The sequence below is a fragment of the Quercus robur genome, chromosome 8 (genome assembly GCF_932294415.1).
Source record: "Quercus robur chromosome 8, dhQueRobu3.1, whole genome shotgun sequence".
Classification (NCBI taxonomy): domain Eukaryota; kingdom Viridiplantae; phylum Streptophyta; class Magnoliopsida; order Fagales; family Fagaceae; genus Quercus; species Quercus robur.
This window is the reverse complement of record NC_065541.1, coordinates 56413369-56429630: the sequence shown is the minus strand read 5'-3', so window position 1 is coordinate 56429630 and position 16262 is coordinate 56413369. Positions and strand designations below refer to the sequence as shown.

The window sequence follows — 16262 nt, the reverse complement described above, 5'->3', positions numbered from 1 at the left end:
CGCAAAGGAGAGTATGCCCTGGCTAAGTGGACCATGACGGAGAAAAGTAAAGTCGCCACTTAGATTAGGTCTAGGAACCATATTGGGTCTTTTGGGTCAATCACTTACATACATGGGCCAACATACCATATTATGGGTTTGGAGTTTGGGTATGGCTTGGGAAGATGTTAGGTACCCAAGATCGCCCAGCTTGTGAGCCAGCCTCCATTATGTATTGCTATGCCATATTTAATTAAAGAGTTTATTAGGAAAGCTCTAATCCTTAACCTAAAAATACATCATCAACTTAAGGAAATAATACACACAACATATTAAAGATCACAATATAAAAGGAAACAAATAAAATATAATCAAACAAAATAAATTACTGGATCATGGTTATCATAATAGGGGTCATCGTAGCCAAGTAAAGGATTAATCATTTCTCTTGAGAGGTTACTTTCATATGGCCACTGTTGTCTGTAAGCTTCTAGAGTGCTTGGCCCTATTTCAAATGAGGTTCCCAAATTAAGAGATTCTGTCCTATTAAGAGCATTCTGACAACATGCCCATGTTGTGTCCATGTGTAAATGGAGGGAGTCATCTGGGTTAGTAAGCCAATGAATTTCTGGTGGGTGAAAGATTCTTTCTGCTCGGATGTCCTTTTTTGAATTGAGCTTAGCAATCAGGGATCTTGTAGTAATTTTATGACCAAATCTTGGATGGGCTGTGACAGGATACTTTTTCCAAACCAAAATTTTTGAAAATATCTATTTTCGCGGGGGAAAACAAGTCTATAAAATCCTGGTTCAAAATGAAGGCACAAGTAATACTCATTGAGTAAATACCTCATGTAAAGATAATGTATGACAGTCCAGTTAGTTATCCAAAAGGTGAAAGGGGTTCTCCATGGTTGGTCTAGGTCAAGATAAATAGCAAGAAAGTGATTGTGATATTCCATAAGGTAATTATGGAGGACTTTGATGATTTTTTTGGATTTGGCTTCGAGGGTCAAGGTCATTATTTGGTCTTTTAGATCTAAAGGAATGTTTTCTATCATATTAAGGATATCATCAAGGGCTGAAGAGGACGAGCCTGAGGATGAGGATGGATCTGTAATAGGATATACACATAAGGGTGAAGGAATAACTGTGGTGTTAATGGCTGGAGGCTTTCTAAAAAGGTAGTCAGTGATCAGGTTATCTTTTCCTTTGATATGCTTGACTTGAAAGGACCATTGTGAAAACCAATTTAACCATTTGAGTAACTAAGGATGAGGGAGCATTTTCCGTTTGAACTGAAGCATTTTTGGAAAAGAGGACATGTCCATTTCTACTAGAAAATTATGTCCGAGGAGATGAAACTGGAATTTTTCAATTCCATGTTTTACTGCAAGTATCTCCTTGAAAGTGGAATAATAAGGAAGTTTTGAAAGCTTGAATGCACCACTTTTATATCCACAAATGTTTCTTTTTCCATCAATTTCTTCAAAAAGGGCTATTGCCCAGTACTCATCACTTGGATCTATTTGCAAAATTCATTTGCCTAGTCCAAGAATCTGTAGCAGGGGAAGCTTTTCTGCTAATTTTTTCAATTGTTGGACTACTTCTATGTTAACAAAATTCCCTCTAGAGGGGTTGTCTTCAAGAGTTGAGCTAAACAATTCCTATATTTGGAGATCTTCGAGATGAAGTCGGACATGTAATTAACAATTCTAAGAAACTGTTGTATTTTTTTGGCACTTGTGAGCTTATCTGGAAATTTGCCAAGAGAGGTAGCAATGTGTAGCTACAAAGTATATTTCTCATCTGAGATACTTACTCCCAAAAACTCTATAGAACACTGTCCAATGACCATTTTCTTTTCTGAAAGCATTATTCCTTAAGATTTCACAAAATTACAAAATTCAATGAGCAACCTTTCATGAGAATTTGCATCTTTTGAGAACAGGAGGATGTCATCCACATAGATTAATGCATTGGCCAAGAGTTGTCTAGAACAACGTTACCATTGCTTTTTGGATCTGGGATGGGGCATTTTTTAGGCTAAAGGACATGACTGTCCATTGGTAATGGTGATCCGGGATGCAAAATGTCGTCTTGTACCTTTCTTCTGGGTGGATTCCTAATTGTCAAAATCCTGCTTTAAGGTCAAATTTTGAAAACACTTTTGCATTTGAAAGATGCTGGAAAAGTGCACTCTTGTTTGGCAAAGGGAACATATCATCTTCAAGAAAATGGTTGAGATCTTGGTAATTAATTACCAATCTGAGTTTTCCTCGAATTTGCTTAGCATGCTTGTTGACATAAAAGTAGCACATGCCCACGAGGAGGCTGTGGGTTCAATAAGGCCTTCTAAAAGGAGGGTAGATAACTCTTGTTTGGCTAAGGCTAAATGTTCTAGATTCATTCCTCTATGGCTGGCTTTTGTGGGGTTTACATCTTCATTCTTTTTGAAGGGAAGGTGTATGAAAAAGTTTGGGTTCTTCCATAAGGGATTTGGATTTTTAAAAAGGAAATCGGAATGGCATTTGCACAACAATCGTTGATGATCTGAGTTCTCAAAAAGTCAAAGGGGTCAACTGTAAATAGATAAGGAACCTAAGTCCAATTGAGAAGATGTTGTTTGTGCAAAAGTCCTTTTGAAGACCATCTAAGGCTAGGTATTTGGTGAAGGAGATCAAAACTTATAACGAGGTCTCTGTCAGTAAGAGGGAATCCAAGGACTTGGTGTCTAATGGTAAGGGTTAGGAAAATTCTAATAATGATAGGCTTACTTTTCTGGGTAATCAAGAATGTTTCTCCATTTGCTGCATGAAACATCTGGTTATGGGGTAACCAGAATTTTGCAGGTAAAATCTTAGGATGGAAAATTGTTGCTACAGCTCCAATATCAAAAAGGGCTATAACTGAAATGGGTCTAGAGTAAGTTTTTAGGAGGATATGTACTTGGGCTATAGGATTGGGGCTAGTTAAGGGAGTTATAATAGGCTGGGATGTATAAATGGTTTGGATTTCTGGGTTTGAGGCATCATAGCTATCCGAGTTTGAATCTTCTTCTGATGTGGAATAAACCATGACCATTAGAGCTTGAAGAGGGTAGTCATCATCAAGTGAAAAAAGTGATTCTACATCTGAGAAAGGAGTGTCTTCTGCATGGATTTGTGCTTCTTCAAGAAGTTTTGCTGCTTTCTCTTTTTTTGGACAATTTTTTGCAAAATGGCCTGGTTTTCTGCACACGAAACAGACTTTTGAAGTTTTTCCTTTAAATTACTTTCTTCCAAAAAACTTCCACTTTTTCTTCCTGAAAAATTTCTTCTTTGGTTCTGCATGATGTCTCCTTTTCAAATGATACCTCTTGAAATGATTTCTTACTTTTGTTGAACAGTCACAGTTTTTCTCATAGCACTTTATTTGCAAGTCTTTCCTTTTACAACTGTCTTTGAGTTTACTATGAACCTTTTCAATTTCTGAAAGGAATTTTATCTGGTTGCAGAGCTTTTTTAGAGCAATGAGATCATTAATGAACACATTATTATATTCGAGTACAGCTCGTTTAAGAGTTGAACCTTTGTTTGTGCTCATCAACTTTCTTCTTGTGTTGATGCAATTACCAAATTATCATTTTTCTTTTAGATTTCATAACTACTAATGCTATCATATTTTAATTCTTTGAACGCAAATGGTGTTGGTCCAACTTTATAACATCAAAACATTCAAAAAGATGTTTCTCCAAAAAAAAAATAAATAAATAAATCAAAAAGATCTGTGCCAAAATACATATGAATGAAAATTTTATTGCTTCTCTGCACTAATATAAATTTGTATTACAACTTTATGACTTCATTACATTCGATACTGAACAGATATAAAAATGAAAAAAAAAATTTCAATGCATGTGAGAATTCCTTAAATTGCAAGTACTCCTATAATTTCGGGGCTATTTATTACTTCACATTCATTCGTGTACGCACCATTTCACACATTTTACACTTAAGTAAAAACGTGTGAACGCTATTGAAGGTAAAGTTCAAGACCAAGACACAAAACCCAATTTATTAATGATTTATTGCCATACACAAACTTACATGCGTACCATAAACCATTTCTATTTTACTTACCTTTGGCATCAAACAAAAACAAATCCAAAGATTTTAAAGAGATACTGAAATGCTAGGATTTAGGGAAGCAAATGTAAGAAATTCTGGATCATTCTCCAATATGACCATTTCTTTCTCATCTATGGTCACCCATGCCTCAATCCCAATACCCCGTGGGGTTTCACTGAAAATTATTAAATTTCTAAACTTAGGGCCAACTTTCCCCATGATACCAATCCAAAATGGCTTCCCCCAACCAAAATCAATATCGTTAAAAAACCTAAGCCAGCATGTAAACGCACAAACATCTGGTTTTACTTCTGCAAAAAACATATCTTGTAAGTGGCCAAAGTAATTAGAGAAAGTCGAAAACCCTTCATCCCCTTGCAAACTTTCCGCACAAACAGTATCAAACCCTGCGATGGATTCATTTACAAGGTCCACCAACTCTCTCTCTTCCATAGCCAAATCAGCTCCTGCCGGTGCCCACCAAAATATATTTCCAATAGAAGCATCTGACAAGTGTGGCTTCATTCGTGTCCTCAAGTTCACTGCTTGAACCATTATGGATGTCTTTTCCGAACCTGGTGATTTGGCTTTAGAAGCTGCCATGCAATGTTTCCAAATGAAACATGTCAGTGCCTCAATGCGTGTTGGATTAGGAACAAGATCGCTTTTCGCTTTGGCCCTTAAAGTGGTTATTGCTTTGTCATGGAACACAAACCTTCTCGTAACATAATCACCTTCTTTGAACCACAAGTTATCCATTGTAGCTATATTCTTTGGTGGAAGTGAATCTCTAGGTGGAAACATGGTTGATCCCACTGAGAAATTCGGACTTCTAACTTTTGCCGGAGACCCAATAAAGGTGGCAGCCCAAGAATGTAGGAAAGCACTCATTGTTGCTGCATCTCCAATCTTATGTGAGCAGCACAATCCGATTGCTATTCCACCATGTTAACGTGTATTATGTTATTGGGCTTTAGGCCCAATTAGGTTACTTGTATAGCACACTTGTACTTGTACTACACTCTACTTGTACTGCACACATATGTCTCCTATATAAAGGCAGTGATGTATATTCTTTCATTCATGAAATACAATACAATTATTCTGTATTTCTAACATAGTATCAGAGCCACTGCTCTGACCTTTTCTTAGCAGTCTTGTCTTCATTAGTGTGACTTCCTTTCTTTTACTAACGCTTCCGCAATCACAATTGCCGCCGCAGCCTCTCGCCGTTGAACCTCCGACGTCATCCAGCCGTCGTCCTTGGGTTCCGGACCTGCAGCCGCCGTCGTTAAGGAGTTTCACACTGCACAGACCACTACCCTTTGCATCACCGCTGCGAATATTGCTCCGATTTCATTTTTGAAGGTACCACTAAGATCGTCCTGCGCCGATCTACACATTCGTGGAAGCCTCGCCGCCATCGGAGACCACACGCGCCCCCACGCGCCGCTCAAAGAAGCTGCGACGCTGATCACGCGCCACACGCACCTCCACGCGCCGTCCACGCGCTCACACGCGCCGGAACCTGGTTTGCTGACGTCATCCCCTCTGCCACGTCAGCCCTAGCTGCGTCAACATCCACTGTTCTGCTGACGTCATCGCCACGTCATCCTGTGACGTCAACTGCCGGCTGTTGACCGTTAACCAGCCGTTGACCGTTGACTTTGACCGTTGACTTTTTCAGGGTTGACTTTTTCCTGTCCAGGTTCTCCTTACCCAGTTTTTCACATAGATTTCATTTGTGCAGTCTATTTTTGCATATTTTGCTTCAAAATGAAGAATATGGACAAGTCTTCTTCCTCTTGCAACAATCGTCGCCGACAATCCAACAAACGTTTTTGCAATTTTTGCAAACGTTTTGGCCATAATATTGAGACTTGCTATCAACGCAACAAATCAGCTGTTTCCATTTCTGCTGCTACTATTGCTAACACTGAGAGTGCCCAACCTATGGCTACCGTCTCTGCAAAGTCTCAGTCTTCTAGATCCACTTTCACCATTTCCAGAGATGACCTTATAAATATCATCGCCAATGTCATTCGTACGGTTGGTAATGCATCTTATTCCTCTTCTCTCTTAGCTTTATCTGGTATGTCTCCTACCTCTTGGCTTATGGATTCTGCTTGTTGCAATCACATGACACCTCACTCGTCCTTATTTTCTGACCTTAAACCTGCACCGCACCCTCTTAATATTCGCACAGCAAATGATTCCACAATGTCTGGTCATAATATAGGTTCCGTTGCGATCTCCAATCTCTCGGTTCCTAGAGTCTTTAATGTTCCTGACCTGTCTTATAATTTATTTTCTGTTGGACAATTAGCTGAGTTCGGTTATCGCATTATCTTTGATTATTCTGGGTGTATTGTGCAGGATCCGAGGACGGGACAGGAGCTTGGGACTGGTCCCAGAGTTGGGCGTATGTTTCCCGTGGACAACCTTCGTCTTCCACTTGTTGCTCCTGTTTCTGTTGCTGCAGCTGCTACAGCTTCTTCAATTCCTTCCCTTGCACTTTGGCATGCTCGACTTGGTCATGCATCTTCCTCTCGGGTACAACAATTAGCTTCTAGAGGTTTGTTAGGTTCAGTGTCTACAAAAAATTTTGATTGTGTTTCGTGCCAATTAGGAAAACAACCAGCTTTGCCTTTGAATACTAGTGAATCAATATTCACTGATATCTTTGACCTTATTCATTCTGATGTTTGGGGCCCTTCTTCTGTCTCTAGTATTGGTGGGTATCGATATTTTGTTGTCTTTGTTTATGATTACTCTCGCTATAGCTGGATTTTTAATATGAAACATCGTTCTGAATTATTGCAAGTATATTCTAATTTTGCAAAAATGGTTGAAACTCAGTTTTCCAAACGCATCAAAATTTTTCGATCTGATAATGCTCTTGAATATACTCAATATGCTTTCCAAGCTGTTTTGCATTCCTATGGCACTGTTCATCAACTAACTTGTCCAGGTACCTCTCAGCAAAATGGTAGAGCCGAACGGAAACTTCGTCATATTCTTGACACTGTTCGTGCTCTTCTTCTCTCTGCCAAAGTTCCTGCTCCTTTTTGGGGCGAAGCTGCTCTTCATGCTGTTCATACTATTAATCGCATTCCGAGTCCGGTTATCCAAAATCAAACTCCATATGAGCGCCTTTTTGGGTCATGTCCAGACTATCACCACCTTCGCTCCTTTGGTTCTGCTTGTTTCGTTCTTCTTCAGCCACATGAGCATAACAAACTTGAGCCTCGATCAAGGCTTTGTTGTTTTCTTGGCTATGGCGAAACTCAAAAGGGGTATCGGTGTTATGACCCTGTCTCTCATCGTCTTCATGTTTCCCGCAATGTTGTCTTTTGGGAACATCGCCTATTTGTCGAGCTCTCTCACTTTCGTGCCTCCCTATCTTCCTCCTCTGTTTTAGATCTTTTTCCAGATGAGGCACATATTCCTTCTATAGCTGCTCCTAATCCTCCTGTAGTTGCTCCTGATTCTCTTGTAGACTTCTCTGTCCAACCACCAGATATCACTGATCCCTTTCCTAGTTCACCCTTTAATGAACAGGTGGAAGATGAACAGGTTGACGACGAGCTACCCAACCCCAACCCTGAGCTTGGGTCCCCTGCTCCTACTCCGCCTGAAGATCTTGCACAAGACATTCCACCTCGTCACTCAACTCGAGTAAGATCTATTCCTACACATTTACTTGACTATCATTGTTACACTGCTCTTGCTACATTACATGAGCCTCACACCTATCGTGAGGCTTCCACTGACCCTTTATGGCAGATTGCAATGAAAGAGGAACTTGACGCATTATCTAAAAACCATACTTGGGATTTGGTGACACTCCCTCCCGGGAAATCTGTGGTTGGTTGTAAGTGGATCTACAAGATTAAGACTCGCTCTGATGGGTCCATTGAGCGCTACAAAGCTCATCTTGTTGCAAAAGGTTTTACACAGGAGTATGGGATTGATTATGAAGAGACCTTTGCTCCGGTTGCTCGTATCTCATCTGTTCGTGCCCTCTTAGCTGTTGCTGCTGCCCATAAATGGGATCTTTTTCAGATGGATGTCAAAAATGCATTCCTTAATGGGGATTTACATGAAGAAGTTTATAAGCAACCTCCTCTTGGTCTCTCTGTTGACTCAAACAAGGTTTGTTACCTTCGACGTGCACTTTATGGCCTTAAACAAGCTCCACGAGCTTGGTTTGCCAAATTCAGCTCTACCATCTCTCATTTGGGTTACATGGCCAGTCATTATGATTCTGCCTTATTTCTTCGTCGCACTGACAAAGGCACTATTTTACTTCTCCTGTATATGGATGATATGATTATAACTGGTGATGACCTCAGTGGCATTCAAGAACTCAAGGATTTTCTCAGTCAGCAATTTGAGATGAAAGATCTTGGACATCTCAGCTACTTCTTGGGTCTTGAAATCACTCATTCTACTGATGGACTTTATCTTACTCAAGCTAAGTATGCTTCTGAACTCTTGTCTCGAGCTGGACTCACTGATAGCAAGACTGTTGACACTCCAGTTGAGCTTAATGCGCATCTAACTCCCTCAGGGGGGAAACCATTGTCTAATCCCTCTCTTTACAGTCGATTGGTTGGCAGCCTAGTTTATCTCACAGTTACTCGTCCAGACATCTTCTATGTTGTTCATCAGGTGAGCCAGTATCTGTCTGCTCCACGATCAACTCACTATGCTGCTGTTCTGCGCATTCTTCGATACTTGAAGGGCACCCTCTTTCATGGCCTTTTCTACTCAGCTCAGTCTCCTCTTGTACTCCGTGCATTCTCTGATGCTGATTGGGCAGGAGATCCTACTGATCGCAGGTCTACTACAGGTTACTGTTTTCTCCTTGGTTCTTCTTTGATTTCTTGGCGAAGCAAGAAACAAACTTTTGTGGCCCGCTCCAGTACTGAAACAGAATATCGTGCTCTTGCTGATACCACATCTGAGGTCCTTTGGCTACGATGGCTCCTTAAGGATTTGGGTGTGTCCACCTCCTCTGCTACTCCCCTTTATTGTGACAACCAGAGTGCCATTCATATTGTTCATAATGATGTCTTTCATGAACGGACTAAACACATCGAGATTGATTGTCATTTTATCCGTTATCATCTTGTCCATGGTGCTCTTAAGCTTTTCTCCGTCTCTTCCAAAGATCAACTTGCAGATATCTTCACCAAGTCACTTCCTAAGGGACGCACTCGTGATTTGGTTGACAACCTCAAGTTGGTCTCACATCCACCTTGAGTTTGAGGGGGGCTGTTAACGTGTATTATGTTATTAGGCTTTAGGCCCAATTAGGTTACTTGTATAGCACACTTGTACTTGTACTACACTCTATTTGTACTGCACACATATGCCTCCTATATAAAGGCAGTAATGTATATTCTTTCATTCATGAAATACAATACAATTATTCTGTATTTCTAACACACCACAAACAAAGACGTTCAGTTGAACAGCTATTTGACTTGTAGTAATATCTGATTCCTGGCAAAAGGCACGGTATGGAAGAAACAAACTCAGTAAGTTTGTTTCTTGGTGCTTAAGGAACTCAGACATTGAACAATTAACATGAGCTTCCAGAAAGGGAGCACCCATGTTGAAATCGTTAATAAAAAGGTTGTCTTTTATGCTCCCAGAAGTGGGTAAAATATATTGAGGGTATTGAAAGGAAATTTTTAAGCTGTGCAATAATTTGGGACACGTCAAGATTGAGATCAGTCATGGGATAAAATAAGACCATGGGAACGTAAGTTGCCGGAGTGACTTGATCAAGGAGGGTGAGTTTGTAGGGTTTCAGATGATTCAATATTGGTGTAGATGGTTTGATTGTTTCTTTTGAAACGATAGTGACCTCAACTTTCACCATTTTGCCACACGAAATTACTTTGCCTTAGTAGTCTCTCTCTTTTTCCTTTTTTTTTCTTTTTTTCTTTTTTCGCTAAAGACTGCGCCTCTGTAGTCACTGGTCCTAGGTGTGTTTGGCAAATGTTTTCTTTTATAAGCAAGACTAGTGGCCGGCTGGCGTGATGATGGGATCCAAATATTTTTCGGGTAAAATAGGCAACACCAACTCTCCCTGAAGTGTCAAAAATTAAAAGAGCAAGCACTGAGAAGAAATGTGCGCTATTCAGGAAGGGCTTGTTCAAGGAACTTTCTTAAGTGACGCTACTTGTTAGAGACGATCAGACGATAGTTCAAGCAATCAATAAAAGATTGAGGGTGATAATGGTTATTGCTATTAGGCTTTTGTTAGCTAATGCCTAAGGCAATTAAGGTGCATTAAAGTCTTTATTAAATAATATTTATATATATATTTCAACACGATGATAATTGTTATTCTATCAATCATCAAGCACATCAAGTCAAAGCACAATTGATTTTTAATGTAAACCTTAATCTAACTCTAAATTTTTTGTTTGATAATAAAAAGAGATTTTCTCAATTAATCTAACTAAAACCCACCTACTTTCAGTATTGAAATCAACATAAATTTGGTATTTGGAGTGCCATTGTCAAGCTAAAATATCAATTGAATTTTAATATAAATATTGATCTAACTTTAAATTTCTTATTCGATAATAAGAGATTTTCTCAATTAATCTAACTAAAACCCACCTACTTTCAATATTGAAATCAACATAAATTTAGCATTGGCAGTGCCAAATTCATCGTGATCGATTTCAGCACTTCCAATGCCCTCTCCCCTCTCATTTCTTCATTATTTAGCCAAATTTAACATCATTTAGCCAATTAACTCATGCACCAATGCACCATGCCTGAGGATGTAGGAGCGCAAATCGGACATAAGTGGGATTATACATACCCCATTTTATATCAATAGATAAACTCAGGTAAGCATGTATTTGGAGGATTAATTTTTATGTTACCTTCTTAATTTATGTACAGCATGCCTGAGGATGTACGTGCACAAGTCTTGCTTTTTTTAAAAGACAGACTACTTTTTTTCAACTATCAATAAATAAACTTTTTAGCAAAAAGCTAAACACGCTATAGTGATGATTTTATTTTTTGGCAAAAAGCTAAACACACTATAATGATGAATTATAGAAGGAAAATGGATCATCTCATGAGAACCTTAAACGTGTACACAACTCAAAAGTGCCATTGAAAACTGACATTTCTTTACTCTTTTAGCCATATGTTATAACTCAAAATAGCATCCATATATTATGAATTATATGGTTTGATCTAATTGTTATGCAAGTACCGTACAGGCAAATTCCTAAGACCATATACTTCCGTAATACAACATCTATATATTTATTACTAGCCTTTCAATAAGGAAAGGAACTATTTGGCAGAAGGCTTGTTTAGGAGGCTTGAGTCACCACTGCAGAGACCATTCTGGTCATTCCACACATTCCATACCCCCGACAAAGGCGGTAATAGCCCTTTTCACCCCATCTCGTGCCCCATGAATTCTTGATGATCCAATAGGGCTTGTAGCCAAATCTTAAAATGGAATACCCCTTTTCACCATATCCCACGAGCAATACTCCATGATTAATCCATTTCTTGCCACAAATAAGAGGGCATGAGACACCACCAGTGTAAGTTTGCATGAACACCGCATTTAACCCAACTGAATTTCGAAGATCAACATTTGATATTAGTGTCACTAATTACGAGGTAGCAACAATGGAAGAGTAATTAAATTTAATTTTTGAATTTAATGTTAATTAAGTTTAATTTTTGAATTTTATGTTACACATACTCAATTAATTTCAAAAAGTAGAGCATAAAATGAGCACATATTGATATTCTTTTATTTAAAAGATTACCTGCAAGAGGACCATAGTTGACTAAATACGCTGCAATTTGGTTCTCATCATTAGGGATACTGGTAAAATTGACAACTCGTACGGCTACATTTTCCAGCTTAAACATGCATTGACCTCGCTTCCCAGTGTAAGGGTATGAACTCTCCTCCTCTAACCCTCCTGCCTCGAGCAAATATTTGTACGCATTTGTCATAAGGCCTCCTCCGCATCCATTGTCACATGCAGTTTTGTCCTTTATGTCGCACTGCAAAAAGTTAAGGAGAGAGAAAGAGTCAATAAAATACAATGCAATTTATTTCATATACTTTAATTGCATTAAAATACAAATATATATATATATATATATTAACAATACTCTTAATAATGGCAAGCCAACACTTTTTTTTTTTTTTTTGGGTTTTATAGAGCTAGGAATTTTTGTTTGGAATGTTAAATTATCACTTTTGGGACATCAATTTGGACAAAAGTCAAGTGACATACATACACATATAAACATAAATGTATTTACATACCTGTATGTAAAATAAAATAAAACAAATCTTATTTTTAATTTATTAGAGTAATCATTATGGAGTAGTCGACACTTTAGGTTTAAATTCTACCCCTGTGTGTATATATATATATATATAATTTTTTTTTTTTTTTTTGAAGTTGCAATAATAAAAAATATAAGAAGGGGATTGATGAGAGAAAATAAGGAAGAATATAATATTGTTTGAGAGACCCATCTCACATACCTCTCACTTGATCACGTTAAACTATTTCAAGCTATATTTATTATTTATAAATAATATAAAAATATTTTCATAAAGTATATATTGTCATTGTATTTAAAGGTAATTTATTTAGTAATGATTAAATAGAATGATTAAACTTTTGTGGTTCCAATTTTGTGGTGGTTGTTGCTATTTCATATCTAGATGTTATAATGATTCTACTTACTTTCAAGTAGAGTTATTCCCATAACTAAAAATTTAACTTATTTGAAATCATTAAGAATATCATAAAAATTCAATGTAGACATTGGGGATGTTGAGCTTCTTAAGTTAATACAATACCCTATGTAAGAGTTTGACTTAGTTGAAATCATTATATATTATGGGTATTATAATAATTCAAGTTAGACCTTAACGAGATTGTGCCGTTTTAGATAAGATAATAGCTATCTAAATCCTATCCAAAAAAATATATATATATATATATATCTAAAATTCGTTTGGGGAAAAAAAAAATTATATATATATATATTCAACTTATCTGAGTCATTAAGGGAATAAATGCAACGCTTGCAATTTTTTTTTTTTTTTTTAAGGATGGTTAAAGAAAACACCAGAAGGCTTATAACTAGAGAATGAATCAAAACCAGGGTAGAACTTAGAAGTTAGAACTATGTAGCCAACCGTGTTATCACAATCAACAAGCTGTTGTTCACTAAGATTGACAAGTTTCCCAGTTGCAATAAAATTGGCTCCTTCGACAGCTCCTGTAGTGCTAAAAGCCCAACATGATCCACATTGACCCTGCATCAACAAAAATAGCAACCTCCATCAACAAAAATAGTGTGCCATAAACATATGGTCAAAAAATGTTGTGTCCCAACTCCCAAGCCATTCTCACACTAATGAGTGGAGAATTTGAAACCGGGCTGCTCTGAGCTTGTACAAGTGATTTTTGTAATGGACTCTTTAGTCAAAAAAATTAAGCCCAGCCCAATCAACAACGCAAAGCTTGATTTTTTTTTTTTTTTTTTATCTTTTTCCCAAAATGTTTAACAAAGGCAAGGCATAAATTTCTGGCCAGAGATGGCTTAATAATAATAATAATGACATTAAGTTGAGTTAAGCTAAAAATGCTAAGTAGCTTTGTGATCATCATATTGGTGCCATGTATTAAAAACAAAAGAAAACAAAAAATAGTTCAACCTCCAAATGAGGGTGTTCACTATTTGGATAGAAAAGTACTGTTCCACGATTGTTCCCCTTTATGCCATATTGTATTATATTTCTTTAGTGTTTATAACTTTTTTTCTCTATTTCAACTATGCTATTTCTTGCTTGGTCTCTATTGTAAACATGTGTCAATTGAGTTAAAAGCAAACATGGCAAAATTAGACCCAACTTGTAACTTGAATTTTTTACCTTAGAGTAAAAATAGATACAAATGGGTTGACACATGACAGAACCCAACTGTTTTTTAAATTTTTTTTTGTTATAAAAAAAATAAACTAAATTAAGACTTGGCTGGTTTATAAAAAAATCAAACTCAAAATCAATTAATTGCAATTATAATGATAGTGCGGCATTAGTGCCACACCGTTATCATTTTTATTTTAAAATTATTTTTTATAATATTTTTGGATAATTTCATTACAGTGTAGCAAAAATATAAATATGAAATCGGCATGAATTATGCATGTTTAGACCTATTTTTTAACCATCTATGGCTTCTCAAAATAAAAGATGATATTTCTTAGAGTGTATTATTTAAGAATGACATAATATTCATAAAAGAGATCATATATAAATAATTAAGCAAAAAAAAAACTTTAATGTATATTCTCAAATTAAAATAAGTGTCAAACATTGCACATTAATCTAAAATGAAACTCTTAATGATGATATCATAAGAGATCATGTACAAATAAGTAAACAATTAATCAAACCTTAATGTACATTCTCTAAAAAAGGGTGTCATCAACCATTGCATATAAACTTAAATCCAACTATTAGATTTTTTTAAAAAGATATTAGATTATAAAATAAGTTTTCAATATTATAAATTTCTTTTTTGTTTTTATTTTTTTGAAGGTATTTGAATTTTGTTAAGAGCATTAATATTAATGGTGCCAAATTGCTAAATTTAACGGTCAAATATAACAAAAGTGAGCTGTATCGGTGAAGGTAAATCTAAATTTTTTTGGCTGTTGAGCTACAATTGTGCACAGCCATCTTTGGTAGAGCACTGTAACTCAGATGTTAAAATAAAAATAAATAAATAATTAAAAACTATATTTTATTTGTCCTCCACTATAGCTCAAATTATTATATATTTTATTTGTGATTGTGATTGTTGTTTATTGTAGTGAATATATTATTTTATTATGTTGAATATTAAAATAAAACAATGTTACGTGTTTTGTAAGGTGAGATAGTAAAATAAATAAAGTAAATTTTTGTAGGGTCAAAAGTTAAAATTTTTGGCCCCACCAATACTTATTCATTTATGTGCTTTGAGACGTAGATATTGCGTGGAAGTGATGGTTGCTAATTTATACGTACAATTATAAATGTTCAAAGAAAAGTTGTGAGTTCATATAATCAGTCATGGAAAGAAAAAGAAAAAAAGTGTTCACTAGCAACTCACAACAAGTTATGAAAATTGGGTGTGTAATTAATATTATTCTTAAAATATATATAAAAGTAGTAAGAACTAAGAAGTGTTAAGGGTAGCGAATTGACCTGCATCTTAACCTCAGTAACAGCTCCTTTCTCTCTCCAATCAAAGCTCTCAGGCAACCCACCAACCTCCAGCAACGGACCAGTTTCCTTAACCACATCCATATCAGTATTCCCACCTCTCACACCTGTGTACAGTTCCTCAAACTCCTCCTCCGAGAGATCAGAGAAAGGAGTGACTCCGTGGACCGCCGTGGGGTCCAGCACTTGGTGCTTGGCCGCCCTTACCATGTTCTTCGCGAATATCCCAAGTCGGTGCAGGTACTCCTCTCTCGTATCATACTTCTTCTCGTACTTTTCCATGAAAACCTTAAAGTGTTTCTAAGCACCCACCACATCATTGTCCAAGAATTTCCTGTCCCCACTGGTCACTTGGAATATGTTTGATGTGTCTTCATGAACAGCTGCAGAGAGTGTTGTGAGTGCGCAGGTTAAGAATGCAACACCCACCGTGCATGTTAGAGTTGGTCCTTGTCCTATCATCTTCTTCTTCTTCTTCGACTAGTGCTTAGCCTGTTTTTGCTCTTTGTTACTAAGTTTTTAGTGTCTCTGCCAAGAGCAAGAGGAGGATATGAAGGTGCTCTGATTATGTTATATTGTCTGTTTTGCCATCAATGTGTTGGGGTTCTACAATAGGGAAGTGTGAAGGGTATCATTGTAAATTGACATGAGCATGAGATAGCGGTTGCATGCAGACTTATGTTAAGCTATTCAACACGTGGAACTATTGTGCATATAGCGTGGCATCAACCTCTACACGTGTACACTTTCTTTCTGGTGTATATCCTTAAGTGTTCCTTGGAACGTAGTCATAAACAAAACTAGGCCCGTTGTCATATATTGGATCCTTACACTTGGGCCGTGGACTATATATCATGCCAGTCTATTTTG

General features: G+C 37.0%; 2 protein-coding genes across 2 annotated transcripts; both read right to left on the bottom strand.

The window, feature by feature from the left end:
- Nucleotides 1-4132: 4132 nt before the first annotated feature.
- Nucleotides 4133-9980, bottom strand: LOC126696517 (stemmadenine O-acetyltransferase-like). The gene is made up of 2 exons (XM_050393241.1): nucleotides 9852-9980; nucleotides 4133-4996 (listed from the first exon to the last, which is right to left on the bottom strand). Exons 1-2 carry the CDS (start codon nucleotides 9978-9980, stop codon nucleotides 4133-4135), a joined length of 993 nt encoding a protein of 330 aa, XP_050249198.1.
- A 1465-nt stretch (nucleotides 9981-11445) lies between these two features.
- On the bottom strand, nucleotides 11446-15854 carry LOC126694053 (probable cysteine protease RD19D). The gene is given in 4 exon segments (XM_050390073.1): nucleotides 11446-11717; nucleotides 11917-12160; nucleotides 13317-13436; nucleotides 15375-15854. Coding segments are annotated over 4 exon segments (1116 nt in total).
- Between the last annotated feature and the right edge of the window lie 408 nt (nucleotides 15855-16262).

Excerpts from the sequence above, each read along its gene's own strand:
- LOC126696517 (XM_050393241.1), bottom strand. The coding sequence starts at position 9,980 with ATGGTGAAAGTTGAGGTCACTATCGTTTCAAAAGAAACAATCAAACCA. Across the intron at positions 4,997-9,851 it reads CGGCAACTTACGTTCCCATG|ATTGGAGATGCAGCAACAAT; the intron begins GTCTTATTTTAT and ends TGCTCACATAAG.